This window comes from Cryptomeria japonica, chromosome 11 (assembly GCF_030272615.1).
Source record: "Cryptomeria japonica chromosome 11, Sugi_1.0, whole genome shotgun sequence".
Classification (NCBI taxonomy): Eukaryota; Viridiplantae; Streptophyta; class Pinopsida; order Cupressales; family Cupressaceae; genus Cryptomeria; species Cryptomeria japonica.
The window spans coordinates 200,895,110-200,912,707 of NC_081415.1; the positions used below are offsets into that span (position 1 = coordinate 200,895,110).

The 17,598-nt window shown below is 33.2% G+C and overlaps 1 protein-coding gene across 1 annotated transcript; it reads left to right on the forward strand.

The window, feature by feature from the left end:
- Nucleotides 1-315: 315 nt before the first annotated feature.
- LOC131041304 (protein indeterminate-domain 4, chloroplastic) lies at nucleotides 316-5,073 on the forward strand. The gene is made up of 3 exons (XM_057974347.2): nucleotides 316-938; nucleotides 1,466-1,862; nucleotides 3,458-5,073. The coding sequence occupies exons 1-3, from the start codon at nucleotides 737-739 to the stop codon at nucleotides 4,761-4,763; spliced, it is 1,905 nt and encodes a 634-aa protein (XP_057830330.1). The 5' UTR covers nucleotides 316-736; the 3' UTR covers nucleotides 4,764-5,073.
- The last annotated feature ends 12,525 nt before the right edge of the window (nucleotides 5,074-17,598 follow it).

Sequence of the window (17,598 nt, forward strand, 5' to 3'; positions counted from 1 at the left end):
TGTTTAGATCAAGGCACCCATGATTCTATTATTACCATATATAAGTTTTAAAATTTAGAGAGGATGGGAAATCTTGTCTCAGAATCAGCATTTATATATTGGTATCTTGGGAAGCCATGGATCAGATGGAATTTAGAAATGCATAATTTATGTTAGTTATAGTTTTGTCCCTGGTTTCTCTTTGTTTTGTATATGTGAATTTGGTACGAGTGGGAGTTAGAATTTTCATTTTTTAATGAGCTTTTTTATTTGTTTATCAATGAGAGGTGGAGAAGGATGGTTTGTCCATATGTGAATAAAGATATGATTATAGAGGAGGGAGAGGGTAAGGCCTACAGGTCGGTGGCCCCTCACAAAATGGCCCCATAGAGGCAGACAGCCTGCATGACAGGAGCAGCTGCAAGGATTATCAAACAGTGTTAGGATTGGATTTTAGAATAGGCCAAGTTTGGAAGAAGAATGATAGGAACAAGATATTGAGCATTAAAGAGGAAGAGGGAAAAACGATACAGAAGAAAGTTGCAGGCTAAGACAGGTATCATATATTGAAGGACTAGAAGAAGACCATAATCAGATTTTGGAGATTTCGATGCAGACCATTATGATGATGATGAATTGGGGGGTTAAGAAAGAGTTGGTTTTAATGATGATGGTAATGATAATGATGTTTGTCCAGTTTGGGTGAATAGGTGACAAAGAAGCAGCAGTTAACCAGATCCAAAAGATCTTCAATACAATGTCTTCTTCTTCTCCCAAGCTCTCTGTTGTCAGTAGCAGTAGCAGTAGGGACCAGGATCTTAACATGGTTCAGCAGCAGCAGCAGCAGCAATCAACCACTACAATAGCAATAGCAGCAGGAGCAGCAGGATCAAACACAGCTATAACCAGGAACACCAGTGCCATAGTAAAGAGAAAGAGAAATCTTCCTGGAACACCAGGCAAGCATGGATATGTTATGTATAGATAATTAGATATATAGATATCAGACCTTCCCCATGTGTTATGCTTTTCATGGATCTCCATTTGTTTAATGTTGAATCACAAGACAAGGAAGTAAACATATGTTTTGAGTATTGGAGTGCCAGATATTGATGCCCTTGATGGCATGATTGGGTGAACTGTATAAAGATAAAATCTTCATGGGCCTTTGATAAAGATTAGTATTAAAAGCTTTGCTTCCATGCCAACAGATACCAAGATTCATGTTTTGTTAAAACCATCCATATCCATTGGTTTAATTTAGAAAGGAGAGTGTTTCTCTCTATAGCAGAAGACTGATTCTATATTAACCCTCGAGTCCTCTCCTGTAGATTAGATTGATTCATTGTAGTCCATAGTAATATACTTGATTAGATTGATTCATTGGTTTAATTTAGAAAGGATAGTAGAGCAATAGAGTTGATTAGATTGATTCTTAACTCAAGTTTTCTTTGATTTCTTGTGTTTTTCCTTTGTGGTTTTGCAGACCCAGATGCAGAAATCATTGCCCTATCTCCCACTACTCTCATGGCCACAAACAGATTTGTTTGTGAGGTCTGCAACAAAGGATTCCAGAGAGAACAAAATCTGCAGCTCCATAGAAGAGGACATAATCTTCCCTGGAAGTTGAGGCAAAGAACTACTAAAGAGATAAAGAGGAGGGTTTATCTGTGTCCAGAACCCACTTGTGTGCACCATGATCCATCCAGAGCTCTAGGAGACCTCACTGGTATCAAAAAACACTTCTGTAGAAAACATGGGGAGAAGAAATGGAAGTGTGATAAGTGCGCCAAGAGATATGCTGTTCAGTCGGATTGGAAAGCTCATTCTAAGACTTGTGGTACGAGAGAATATAGGTGTGACTGTGGGACTCTTTTTTCCAGGTATTGTCGCTCGATGCTATAAAAATATGGAGAGGACAATGGGTTTTTAATTTATTATATAACTGTGATTGTTTCTATTATGTCTGGAATGAATGCCATCTTCTTGAAACTTGTGTCCAAACAGCAAAATCTGAAAGAAAGTATTTCTGGGAGAAAACCATCTACACATGCTGTCCAAAAAGCTAATTGAGCACATATGTGCCTTCATTGCCTTACACATTTTTCTTGAATCTGGATGCCAAATTGCAAAAACAATCACCAAATCAAATATAAACAAGCTTTACATGGATTGCCTAAATTGGTTTGAGTTGAAACTATATATCAGTGCACCACTGTTATAAATTCTTTGTTAACTAACTTCTGGAGCCCTCATGGCGTACTTATTTCCAACATGCTCTTTCCATCGATGTCAAATTTGGATCAACCAATATACATACAACCAGAACATCAAACATTCTTTCTGTATTGTTTCTAAACCCTAATCCCACTAGCTATTCTATTCTTGAAGGTACCAGACCCCACTACTACATGAGCTAGAAATAGTTGAACACATCAAACCTATATAGAATATCACCCAACCAGCTGAAGAGACTTAACAAATAACCCACAACAAAAGACTTCAGAATTCTAATTGCTTTTGATCCAAATAACAATTCAATACACTAATTCAAAAGCTCTAGCCACGATATTCTCCTCTATTTTATACTGAAAAACTTTCTTAAACTACTATCCAACTCACAGAGATACAGTAATTTCTAGGCCTGCCCAATATATACACTAGGCCTATTAGTTCTCTTTAACTAGCCCTATCTGAATGCATAAATACACTGTATTTCTGCAATTCACTTCACAACTCAAACACGCCATCAAGCTATACCAAACAAACATATCATGGTGAACCATTATTTTAAGTCTTTTGCCTTTTTTCCTGAAAAACTAGAAAACAGCTCAATTATAGAAGAAAACTCCTCCCTACGTGAAAACAGTTGCCATCCTTGGATAGATATCTCTGATGCACAAAAAGACACACAATAAGGTCTTGATCTGCAACTGGTTCTGAGAATCCCGTGCTTGAACTGACCACATACATTGCATTGACACGTGATATTACTGGGGAAACGCCAAAACAATATTCTGCAACCGAATTCAAAGCAAGCCCTTAAATTTGGAAGATGCCAAAAGTTCTGGCAATGATACCAACCCTTTTTTTTTTCATAGTTTGAGCACTGATGCCACTGAAACCATGGCCATGCTTATTCACGTGTAACCTTTATAATTTTTTCTTACATCTACCCAACACGTGAGGCATGGATTATATATTGTGTTATTGTATGTATGTTGTTTTGTTGCATTCTATGAGACACCATAATTGTATATGTGAATTTTATAATTTATGAAAATTTAATACTCTATGTATATAAGAACTCAGACTTTTTGAGCTTTATATTACTGAATCCTGCATGTGGGGTATGGCCTTTCCTTTTTTATAGCTTTTGATGAGTATATGCAAATTATGTATATATGTAATATTATTGTCGTTAGAATTAATGAATTTATATGCTGGGTCTCAGATGATTATTTGTGTTTTTATATAGGAGGGACAGCTTTATTACCCACAGAGCATTTTGTGATGCATTGGCTGAAGAAAGTGCAAGGGTTCCTGGAGGATTAACAGTTACAGGTAGCCATTTGTATGGTAACAATGTTCTAGTTGGCTTGCAAGCTGCAGGCCAGTCAGGCTCTCCAATGCCTATCATGGCAGCTCCATCTTCCTCTTCTTCTTTCAGGCCTTCAGCAAGCCTTAGCCATGGAGGAGGAGGTGGTGGCATGAATTCTGCCATATTTTTTCAACAGCCATCCAGAGCCATGCAACAAGCAGCTGCAGCAGGTATGCTTCAGGATAGCAGTGGCTATGATGGTGGTAGTAGTAATTCACAGGGAATGATGTATGAGAAGCCATTGGCAGGCTTGATGCAGCTGCCTGCAATGGGGTCCTCCAATAATCCTGGAAGTCAGATGGTATATCCTGATCTTTTCTCTTCATCTGATCTCCAACATAGTGGGGTTTCTGGATCAGCAATGCAAGATTTTACAGGAAACAACAATACACAACCACTCTTCAGTATCAACAACAACAACAATAACAATAATAGCAATAGTAATGATAATGGTGGTGGTAGTAGTAGCGGCAGCATGGGTCCTCATGGCCACCACCATGGAGGTATCAGCCTGCCCAATCTATACAGCCAACAGCACCTCAGCCAAAGCACCACCACTCATGCTCAAATGTCAGCCACTGCATTGCTTCAGAAAGCTGCCCAGATGGGTACAACTGCAACCAGCAGTAGCCCATTGCTGAGAGCCTTCAATGGCAATCCAATAAACAACAACAACACCAACAATATGGCTAGGTCTTTCAGTGGAAACGGCTCAAGATCATTAGAAAATGAAGGTCTACAAGACCTTATCATGAATTCTCTTGCAGGCGGATCCACAGGACCCATGTTTGGATTAAGCAGCATGCATCACCATCAACCTATGTATGGTGGGAATTACAATGTTGTGACTGAAAATGACAGGAACCCACTACAACAGCAAGCTTATCATGTCCATGGAATACAACAAAAAATGCAAGGATCTGGTGGGAGCAATCAAATATCATCAGTCTTATCAGGCATGACAAGCAGAAATGAAGATCAAGCAGCAGGAGACAGATTAACCAGAGACTTTTTAGGTGTGGGAGGGGCCTCAAATGCAAACTTTCTTATTAGAAATCATCATGCAGATAGTATCACCAACATGGACTCCCAAAGGAATGCTGCAGCTTCATATAACACCACCACCACCACCAACACCACCACCAACAACAACAATAGTAATCAATGGGAAAACTTGAGGTGAGTTTATTCTTTTGGGTGGCCAAAAATGCTGAGCTTGAGGGACTTTGGATTACATCCAGCAATACAAATTGCTTGTCCAATGATGGTAAATACCCATTTTTTTCTTTCCTTGTTGATGAAGATCCAAAAACATTTAGGTTATTCTCTGTACTTTTTTGGTCGGGATTCAATAGTTTTGAGTGACAAAATGTTGTGGAGCGAGAGAAATGAAAATTTCCATTGCTTTTCCTCTGCTGTAGTTTGAAAGAACTTTTCCCTATTCCATTTCACATGAAATACGAAAGATCTTAAGACACCATGGCTTAGTTTCAGTCCCTTGCAAACCACATACAACTATTTTATCTCTAATATATTTCAATAGTGTATGAAAAGGAGGAGAAAGATGACAATTTTTTGTTATTCATATAAAAGTTATGATGAAGAGTTAATACCCAAACATAATTAAAGTTCTATGATACTCTAAATATAGATTGTCCATCTGCATTCATCACAAAGCTGTAAATACTTTCATGTATGTAAGATTCATCACATGCTTTTCAGAGAATAGTCGGCATATTATCTGTTGTGGAATAGGAATTCGCTCTTACACGACAACTTTAGTTTTAGTGACTGATTTGAGTGTATGTTTCATTCGTACATCTTGTTTGAAATCAATGGCTTCTTTTGTACCGAGAGAGACAACTAGATACCGTCCTTCAACGGTGGAAGGACCTGTAACTATTTGTTCTTTATATTCCATGACGTGAGTTTTCTATGAAATAATGAGCAGATTTGTTCTGTTCTTGTTTATTTTACTGGCCATTGAGCATATCTTACCTCACAGATTTGAGAGGAAAATTCTTTTCCTATCAGCCTCAGGAATTTTTTGGACAAAAGTACGTACATTTCATCGAGCTGGCTTATATGAATGACAAGAATACGTGTAGAATTCCTGTTGTACTTTTGGAAACATGACTGCTAGTTTGTCTTTCAACAAAAGTTTACTATTACCTATGTTAGAATCATTTTCTCTATACTTCCTAATTATTCTCTCTATATCTGTATTTATTATGTATAGTGATGTGTTTACCTTAAAAACTATATCTATGTTTATCATGTATAGTGATGTGTTTACCTTAAAAGACAAAAAGTTGACAAGTTTACAAGAATGGTTTTCATAGAATAAATTGTTGTAGATTGTATGATAGAGATGAGTTAGAGTGGAGGAGGGAAGCTTAATAGTCGCAAAAAGATTAAGGTGATTATTGAGATTCTTTTCATAGGAATGCTTTTCATAAAATGATGTAGATTGTATGAAATCTTTGAAATTGTATGATAGAGATGAGAGTGTAGGAGGGAAGTTTAAGAGTTGCAGAAGGGTTAAGGTGATTATTAGGATTCTTTTTAATGAGTCATGCTACAGTTACAAAAGAGAATTTGGAAGATCAATAGTTAATGTTTGGATAGGAAATGGATATTGTAAGATTAAATTATCATCGAATAGTAGTGCACTTATGTAGGTGTTTGTACACCCACACTAATGTTTGAGTATGATGTGGCCAAAAACTTAAAATAATGAAAACAAGACACTGAACAGACATAAGAAACACCTAAAACATACATAAAAATGACTCAACACATAAGGTATAAAATAAAGTTAGCACTAGGATTGGGACTTCCTTAAAAAAGAAGTTGTGGGTGCAGCTGAAATTTGTGATTCTATAAAAAAATTTAGCATGGTTTAAGCTTAGAAGTTCAAGTTTCCAAATTAATGGTGTTGGTGGTCTTACAATTTATAATCAAGACTAAATAATTGAGGTAATTTTTTTCTAGGAATCTCACCTTTATAATACTATATAATTGCAATGATACAATCACCTTATGAATATAAGATAAATTGAAGGTATCAAAAATTTATATAGTTAAGTCTAGAAAACACTTGCTGATTTGATCTATCTACTAAATATCTAGTTTACATTTGATATTTTGCTATCTACCACTCAATGTAACATCAATATTCTATCAAATACATCTTGTTACCTATTAATATTTAACTAAAATAAATATTGATCTGCAAAAAAAGATTTTAAAAATATAAATAGAAATGATTTGTTCTTTAATTTTTTTTTAAGTTGGTGGAGAAATTTCTAGTCCCGCCTAAAATATACCCACTCAAAATCTAAAAACCAAAAAGTAGGTTCTCTATTAATAGGAAAATATTCTAATTAATTATGTAGCAAGTTTATTTTTTGTCTCATGAGACCCTCGCTCCATAAAAATAGTTATTGAAGTGCTTCCATAACTTTAATTACTTGTTAGATAGATAGAGTTTATTCTAGACTTTATTTTTTTCTCCAAATTATTTAGTAAAAGGTTGGTTTTGTGTTCACACCTCATATAATATAAGATTAATAATTAATGTATATTTCTTATATAAAATTTATTGTAAGTTTACCTCTTATATCACATTTATTAGAGAAGAATATTGTAACTTCAATTTTAACTAGAATTTTGTATAAAATAATTACATACTATTTTAATAGTTTCACATACACAAGATCGATGCTAATACCATTTTATTATCTTTAGTGTTGAATTATAATAAAGACTTAAAATACCATTTGAGTTTATAATAAAGACTTTGGTTATTATTATGAAAAATATTAATATATCACATTTTAAAATTTTGATACGTGTACAAAATATTTTAGAAGATTTGACCCAATCTGTGGATAGCTCTTTCTGGGATTCTGAGGAGTGCCCTATTGGGGAACTTGCTGCCCCTCCTATGGTTCCGTTTGTGATTTCTTCTTGTGGTTGTTCTCTTCTAGTTGCTCCTCTGACTATAACTTCCTTTTTAAAAGTAGCTAGTTTCCTCTCTCCCTCTCATTTTTCTCCCCTTTCAATGATTGTTGGTCTCCCTACGATGGGACCTCCTCCTCTTCTTCCCCCTCCTGGTGGGAGTTAGAGGATTGCATTTTCTAGACGATTGTCATTAGATGGAGGAAAGGTCCTCATACCTCTTCTCCCCCTCTTTTATTTGTGTTGAAAGAGTAGTTTGTTTTCTAGGGCTAGGACCCTTGTTTCCTAGTTGAGTTTTATCTTTTTGTTATTTCACCCCTCATGAGACCCCACTCTTCTTTTTATCTAAAAAAAAAAATTGATACATGTACAAAATATTCTAAAAGATGATAAAATAATGTTAGAATTTTATATTTTTCAAATTTAGCATAAATATTATTTAAAACATTTAAAAATATTAAATTTAATGAATTATGTAATTGATTTATTTCAAATATCTTTTCAAAATATTAATTAAAATTTAATATATTAAAATTATTTTCATGTGTAATATTTATTTAATTTTAAAAATATCAAATATAAATACTTAAGTATTAAACTACTATTAAAAATCTAATAATTGAAAAATTAATTTGATAAATTAAAGAATAATTGAATAAAAAAATTAATTTGATAAATTAAAGAGGATAAGGGATGGTTGTCACTTAATCTCATCGATGAGATCAAATATGAAACATGAGAATTAGAAAAAGAAATAGACTTTTCTTTCCCACTAATAAGGTAAATAGTAGTTGTGTTGGTGGGTGAAATGGTCTTGTTAATGGTATTGTATATAGTATTTGTTAAGAAATCAAATATTAAGTTTGTAGTTGAGTAGATAATATATTTGTTGGAAAATTTAATGTAAGTATAAGTAACAATTTAATAAAATAAGATTGAAAATTATTAGATAGTTGAATAATATATTTTTAATTTTAACAATTTATATCTTATAAATTTTTACATGGTTCAAATTTGGCTATTAAATAGTCTTATAATATAAAATATAAGATTTTTAAGTGAGAACTAAAAGTTGTTATATTTAGTAGTAACCTTAATTCTTCAAATAGAAGTTGGATAAGACAAAAAAAATATTTCAAAATAAAATTCAATTTAATTAATCTAGGTATTCTTATATTGAAAATCATAACTCTAATTTTGTTCCTTAAAATTTAATATTTAGATATTTAGATTTGTAGTCTAAATATTTGATCACATAATAATAATCATTCTCAAAGCATAAAATTTATGTTAGTTTCCATTTTAAAGAGCTTTAAAAAAATACCAAATATAAAATCTAATAACAATGAAAGTATATATTTTTAGAAAAAATTGAAAATATATTCAATACTATTTGCATCTAGATTATCTAATATATTTTCTAAATAATTTTTTCTTGAGAAATAATTCCATTTCTTCTAGTTTTTCTACTAGATTAGATAATTTTAGATTTTTTTAAATTATTTTATGTAGAATTTTTTTTTCATTCACCTTTAATAAAGTGGAATCTATTGATTTTTTAAACTCTTTTAAGAATGTATTAATGGTTTGATTTGCCAAATTTTGAGGAATTCAATCATATTATTTATGATTGTTCAATAATATATAACATGTCCAACTGCAATTAAAAATATGGTTGTACCAATTTTAAAATTGAACACTAGATGTAGTTAAAGATAGGGTGACAATTTCAGCTCAAATGTGTTGTCACCAAGCTATTTCTAGTGTAGTTAAAGATAGGGTGACAATTTCAGCTCAAATGTGTTGTCATCAAGTTATTTGGTCATGGTGTATGGTCCATATTGTAAAGGTTTGATTTTTTTATTTGGAATTTTTTTTTTTAATTTAAATTAAGATACAAAATGTCTTAGTTCACATAGAAAATAATGGACGTGAATTTAATTATGTTATCTCTTATATTTTTCACTAGTTCAATTCAAGATTTCATTAAAAAAAATTGGCTATGTTGAATCTTGATAAATTTGGTTTCCTTATCTAATTCCTTCTCTACATAGGTTAATTCTTCTATCAAAATGGTAGGAAATATTACATCAATGGTGTTTGATGTTAATAAATTGAGTTATAACTTATATTTGTTGTTGTTAATGGATCCATGAGAACAATTATTGTTGTGATGGACATAGGGAAGATTGCATTCTATGTGCAAGGATGCTTCAAGCGATGTATCTATAGAATATACACATTCATGTGATTCTAAATACATATACTCATTTATTTACGGATAAAAATTAATTAAATTTAACAGTCCATATTAAAGATATAAATTGAATAATGAACTTACTATTAATATCTATCACAATGGTTTGTGGTCAACCAAAATGATACCATACAAAATCAAATAAATTATTAGAAATTTATTTTTTATGAAAAACTTTCTTGTAGTGTACCAAGAATTACATATTTGAGAAACTATTAATTACAATATATAATGCACTCATAAACATTTTGTTTCACGAGATGAATTAACATGAAATCTATTGAAGAAGATCAGTACAACTTATTAAAAGCTTAAAAGGTGTGTAGACACAATATTTGCAATTGGTTACAATTATGATATATATATAATAAAATTTAATATTTTTTTATTATATAAATACTTCTACAAAATTATTACCACTATCTTATCTATTCCTAGATAACTCATCACCCAACTGCATTGGGATCAAAGCATAATAATGTGTCTTTAAGTCTTGTGCCACAAGAAAATAAACATGTCTAAATTTAAATCAATTATACATGAGATTTGATCAAATGGGTGTTTGTCTAAACTACCCTACATCACAATCATTTCCCATGTCAATGTCAAAAAGATATTGACTAAGGGTGTTCATATAAAGACAAATTATTTTTCATTATGATCAATTTGATTCTTTCAATTAATTTGTGTCATAATGGCTTAGTGGTTTAGTAAAAGCATTTTTATGGTATCTATATGACAAACCTTTTACCTCAAAGCCACTTGATTAATTTTATTGGGCCAAACTTAATACTTTAGGCCCCAAATTACATAGTAAAATGAATTAATAATTAAATAGATTTTTCTTTTTAAATTTTAAAAATATAAGTTTTTAAAATTTATTAAAAAAAAAATTATTTTCTAATAAATATAGGTTTGTTAAAAAAATAATGACATGTTTAGATGTGAAAAATAAGTAAACTATGCAAAAAAAAAAATTCTAAAAACTAATCATAATTGATATATTGATGTATTTATTTCAATCAAATTAATAATGTTAGTATATACAAAAGAAGGTATGTCGGGTGGTAATTTGTGTGTCTAGATTGCACTTATCATGAATTAAATCATTATAAATGAAAATATTGAACAAAAAATAATTAAAACAAAAATAAAATTGTTAGATATCTAATTTAGAATGTGTGTTGAAAAAAAAAAGAAGATAGTTTATTCTATCTCAACATTATGTGGGAGGGAGATAAATCTTCTTAATAAAGAAATATAGAATATAATAAACATTTTAGTATAATTTGACATACACACACACACATTCAAATTTTACAAACCATTAGTTTCCACAATCAAATACATGTTATATATAATCTAAAAAATGTGATAAATTTTAAAGAAACCTATTTTAAGTGTCCCAATCTACAAAAATGTGAGACATAGTATTGTGATGTTACTAAGTGAGATTATTTAGTTATATTCTTATTCTCTTAAGTAGGAACAAAGATGTACTAAATAGGGAAAACTTTAAGAAACCCCACCCCACCTTGGACAAGGTGTAAAAACCTGGCAAAAGTTGTATAATTCTCGAGGAAAATTTAAATTTTACTGGCAAATTTTTGCGGTTCACGGAGAAAAAATAATAATCTCCATTGATGAATTAGCTGTGATCGCTCAAAGTTTGTGAAAAATCTTGGCGAGTTGTAATGTTTTTAAAACCAAAAAAATATTTGCATGGGCGAATTGTAATGTTTTTAAAACCAGAAAAATACTTGCATTGGCGATTTCAACCTATTTTCAAACCATTAACAAAAAAATTTGGCAATTTCAACCTATTTTCAAACCATAAAAATAAAATATTGGCGATTTCAAGCTATTTTCAAACCATAAAAAAATATATTGGCGATTTCAAGATTTTAAGTCATTAAAACACATGGCACACAGTCGTCAACTCTCTGCCTGAAAGACTACCCATTAGAAAATCTTGCGACCTAGCGACAACCCCTTACGACTTTATCTCCAACTCGCAAGCTAAAAATGCTAAGCCTTCATAACCTCGAGATCTAGCGACTGAGGCAAACTGAACTGCCACTCGCCAATTCTCAACCACAAAATGTTAAGTCCTCATCACCACAGCAACTTGGAGATAGTGGCAACTTTAACCCTTGATCTTCATCAAGCGAGTGAGCGACAACCGTTGATCTTCATCAAGCCCTTCAGTCGCAACCTCGCAACAACATTTTTAATATTCTTTCTTTACCTGCGAGCTGGCGACCACTGCAAATCTAACAAAACAACTTATTTCATTGCAAGCTCGCAACTAGAAAATTAACTTGACTTAAACCCTTGCGATCCCGTGACAACAAGACACTTAACCACCATCACATGCTCGCAAAATTTTTTGACTTAAGACTTACAAACCCGCGAGCATGTGATGACCACAAAGTCAAACCAAAACTTACCTGTCGCCAGATCGCAACATAAAATGCTAAACAACTTCAAAACTTGCGAGCAAGCGATGAAACCAACTAAGCTGTGAAACCAACCACATTGCATGATCGCAAATTAAAATGACTTAACCGCGAACACCTCGCGACCTTGCGATAACGTAAAATCACACCCAGTCGCAACCTCGCAACATAAAATGGTCAAGTGCAAAACATCTTGCGAGGTAGCGACAACTAAAATCTCCCAGTACTCACAAGCTCGCGACTTAAACTGACTTGATGATAAAGGACTTGCGAGCTAGTGATAACCATAAAATCTCAAAACTATTTATCTCTTGACCGCAACGACCCAGCGAGTACCAACAAAAAATGATGTTTTATGTTAATTAACTTCATAAACAGGCACGAGGTGTGGCACACAGACCATTAATGACTTACTCGCTAACTCTCGTGGCTATAATGCATGGCATCAAACCAATTTGAGACATCACGCCCAAAGCAATTTCATTAACAATCTCCAGCTTGCTAACATGAAATGCTAACACCCAAAAAACTAGAGACCTCACAATTTAAACCCAAACCAGCACTCGCTAACTCGCCACTTAAATTGTTAAACAAGAAATTTATCTACGAGTTAGAGATGAAACATTAAACATGTCTCATTGTCTGACCAACCGTTTGACCACACTTGACGTTGACATGGACAAATAAAGAGAGGACAACTCAAATTTTCAATGCATGACAACTTCGGTTTACTAGCCAACTAAGACAAAAAACAAACACAAAACCCTAATCGCCATGAACATCATGTTAAAAATTTAATGTAGAATAGTAGAAAGGTTCTAATAGTTATGCAATATGAATAATTTTATGGATCTTGTGACACAAATTGTTTCATTTCATGTTCAACATAATGTTGAACCAATTTACTAATAATTGAGAAAATAAATTCTAATTGTTTACTAATAATTCAAATTCACAATTAAAAATATGAAATAAGTATCCGTTCTGATTGACAAATTCAAGGAATACAATATCAAAAAATCATCAATGACAACTATAGTATTGCAAATTGAAATTGTAATATGACTCAAGAACTATAGTATAATTATAAATACCTATAAACTGATTTCTAATTCACTTCAGTGACTCAGTCTGAGGCTTCTATATCCCAAATGGACTCAACATCCGGAAACTGACTAGTACTAATAGGTTCATCTTCATTCTGAGTCGGGTATTCAAAAATTTCTTCATCTTCATGTTGACTCTGAGTCTGTGATCCATCATTTGTCTCAGCACTAGCACTAGCAATAGCACCACTAGCTTTTAAAGTGTTGCACAACCCTCATCTTTCACGCATGGAATTCCAGATTGCCAATGCCCTATCATATGGAAAATCTCTAACATTATACTGAGTTACAAACAACCTCAAGAAAGTTTCCAAATTATTGTTTAATTTGTTTCTGATCTTTGATTTCAAATGCCCTAATGCCTGTGTTGCAGGATTGTAACTCTGGCCCTCCGCCCTACAATGAACTTCGATATTCCAACTCAAATTGTGGAATGTGAATCAAGAGATCCCAAATTTACTAATCAGGCACGAACAAATTGTAAGAAAGAGTGTATTTATATCAATCCATGATTGCATTTTTGGCGAATTGTGCGGGCGTTTCAAAATGCATCTTGATTTAAGCGTGGTGAAATGAATGCTTATAATGTTTTAATTGATATTGGCGAATTTGGCCGATGCGTGCAATGAACATTTAATTTACCGTTGGCGAATTAGGTCCTGGGTACGTGGTCGTTTTACTATTTCTGGTGAATAACGGAGGTGATCTAATACCCACGTCCGAGTGATTCCAGGTGAATATTACGGGCATGCACGTCGAACAGTGTGTGGTCAATGGTGAAGCCAGAATACAATGTATCGTTAACCCTGAAATTTCGGGCAATTTGACCACTATGTTGCCCCAAACTATTCACCATTTCCTTAAAAAAAAATGCAAAAATACGTGGAATTCGCCAATTGGCAAAGATTCGCCACTAAAAAACTCTCTGGTACTAAATATGGAATACAACCTCACTCTAAATGTGGTACTTATGAACCTATCACCTATTTGTTAGTCTCTTTTAAATGATATAGAAGTTAAAATCTCTACTAATTGAGCATAAAAATTTGTAAGACATATATCAAGATAGAAAGTAGAAGCAAAAATAGATTATAGATAGAAACCCTATTGATAATCCCTTTTTCTATCATATGTTTCAAGGTTTCTATGTTGAGTTGAAACTGTTATATATGTAAGGACTATATTTGATGCCAATTTTTCCACCTATTTTCTTGAGTTGGAATGAATTGTAGAAGATTAGATTCTAGTTGGATGATTGTATCCTTACCCAATATATGAACTTTCTCAAATAATAAAACTTATTATTAACTTAGATTTTGAAATATACTTTAAAATAAGTTCAATTTAATTCAAATATTCACACTACTACTCTAGTCTACACAAAAAATCCCTTCCAAGTTTTGAGTCATAACTATAAATTATTTGAAATATTGTATATTTATTATTAATATAGTGAGTACCATATTAGAAAATGGTGCAAATATTGTCTTATGATATATACACATCTATAATCTTAGAAAATATCTCACTATGGTAGGATAATATATGATCAAGTTAAAAGTTATAATTGTTACAAGTGCCTACTTTGAAGCATATGTCTTGGTCTTAAATGACTATTTTGAGATTTGGTCTAGAACAAGGAGTGGTGTCAAACAAATTCTTTGCTTCAATTGTATATATATATATATATATATATATATATATACGTGCACACACACACACATTGTTGTACATGGTCTCTTTGTTACCTACTGTATATGGTGAAAATGGATGAATGAAAACAACAATATTGAAAGACTAACAAGGATCCAACCACAAAAACCCTAGCCTAACAATGGAAGCAATCCACCATACACAAATGAAGATACCTATGACCATGTAAATCAATAAAATAAACCAAATATACCATTCACATGTCTAGTAGGGTTTCAATCTCCATTTCTTCCTATCTCCATTGATCTTGTTTGATGTATTTGCTCTCAGATTTTATGTGTGCACAAGAGCTCAATAAAGAACAAAAATGTGGTTGATAGCTTGATCACAAGAAGACTTGATTGACACAGTTGTTAGGTGATTAGACGATTAGGGTTGATAATGAAGAGGACTATCTTCTTCTATAGAAGAAACTGTAAGAAATGGAGGGATAAGATTAAGAGGTGTAAAGATAAATGGTTAGCTACGATTAAATGGTAGGTAGAGGAAATAATTAATTGATAACAGGGGTACATAAGAGAAGAATTAAGAGATGAGTGACATGTGTCATGGGTAGAAAAGGATAATGAATTAATTAAATAAATAAAGATTTATTTAATTAATAGAGGAAGTGGGATCAATTAAATAAATAAAATATTTAATTTAATTTATAAAAAGGACAATTTAAATAAATAAAAGTATTTATTTAAATGAAGAAAGGCTTAGAAGAGGATTAATGAATTAATTAAATAAATAAAGATTTATTTAATTAATAGAAGACTTAGGATAAAATAATTAAATAAATAAAAATATTTATTTAATTAAAGAGGACAATTTTAGGTGTCTACATTTTGCCCCTCTTTGAGACAATGCAGCTTGTCATGTTGGCTCAAAGAAGATGAACTGATACAAAGTTGCCCCATGATGGGAATGATATGCCCCCTCGAGAGATTGGATGGAAATGCTGAAAGGGGTTGTAGACAATCTCTCGATAAAAGAGAAAGGCTAGGTTGGATGACGAGATAGGTCATGCAGGAAAAAGACTAACTCAGGGAAGAAAAACTAACACGAGAGACTAGGGTTAAGCGGCCTATAAGATAAGGACACAAGGAAAACATCCTCATTTTCATCCACACACTTAAGAGTTAAGAGTGTAGAGAGAGATTAGAGCAATCAACGACGATGGATAGAGTTCACAAGTTCGATCGAGTCTGGTGATATCAGAGGCCAGACGATATGGGTGAGCCGGTAAGTACCTCGAAGCTTCTTTGTACATTTTTTTATATATTGTTGTCATTAATGCATTTTAGGGTAGATAAACAAAAACGTTAAATTGATGTTTGCACTAAAAAAATGTCTAGGTTGGTGTCAGGCATGTCTAGAATGGAAAAGTGCATTTAGGTCGAATATGGTCGCGTTTGTGAATGTAATCATGTCTATGTTCAGTAATGACGCTTTTGTGGATAGAAAACACACCTATGTCACAAAGATGTGTTTGTGTAGGGCAATGATGAGTCTATGTTGGTTAGGCGCGTCTAGGTAAGAAATCACGTTTAGGTTGATAAAAACCATGTCTGCATTGTAAAAACACATTTGTGTCTGAGGGGGCACAAGTCAGCAGTTATGTGATGAACATACGTTGTCGATTGGATAAGTTTCTAGGAGGATACACTCAAGAAGGTGCCCTAGGAAGACAAAGTGATAGATAGGCTATAATTGACAATTTTGTGATAAACATATGTTTCCAATTAGATAAGTTGCTAAGAGGATACACTCAAGCAGGGCCTCTAGATAGGATCAAGTGCAATGTGATGAAAATATACACTAGGATGCAGTGCCATGTGATAGACATAAGCACTAGGATAGAAGTAGCACTATGTGATAGATATGAGTACCACTAGGATTGACATGATTGGTTTGGTTGGATGCAAGAGTACTTGCCCATGATAGAGTCACGAGAGAGATTCCTTGTGACACAAAGGTTGCGACCAAAGTTGACCTTTGAGGAGCAAGAAGTTGTCGAGGGTATGGGTTTGAGACACATCATGTATCTACCTGAGATTCAAGAAAACATGAGATTCGAGAAAACAAGGGACTACTGACTGCTCTAGCAGAGAGATGGAACTCTGAGACCTGTTCATTTCATTTGCCGACTGGCGAGATGTCAGTCACATTAGAGGATGTTTACAGGATCTTGAGGGTATCGATCCATGGTGAGCTACTGCCATATGATCGAGAGGGAGACAAGGATGCACTTAGATGATTCTTTGGAGACCCAAAGCTGGAGATGAGATCACGTCACGTCAGCTGGGACATCATGCTAGCTATTGGACGTAGACTACCATCAGTAGTTGGAGGAGTGATTAGTGGCTACCTATGTCTAGACAAGGTGACACAGGGTATGGCTATTGGATGGGGGAGGACTCTAGAGACATTGGTGAAAGAGAATACTAGATATGCATGGGCTCTGTGTGTACTTGCACATTTGTATCATGAGCTTCACCAGTTTGTGTATCTTGGTGGTTGCGGATTAGGTTGCGG

Excerpts from the sequence above, each read along its gene's own strand:
- LOC131041304 (XM_057974347.2), top strand. The coding sequence starts at position 737 with ATGTCTTCTTCTTCTCCCAAGCTCTCTGTTGTCAGTAGCAGTAGCAGT. Across the intron at positions 939-1,465 it reads AAATCTTCCTGGAACACCAG|ACCCAGATGCAGAAATCATT; the intron begins GCAAGCATGGAT and ends GTGGTTTTGCAG. Across the intron at positions 1,863-3,457 it reads TGTGGGACTCTTTTTTCCAG|GAGGGACAGCTTTATTACCC; the intron begins GTATTGTCGCTC and ends GTTTTTATATAG.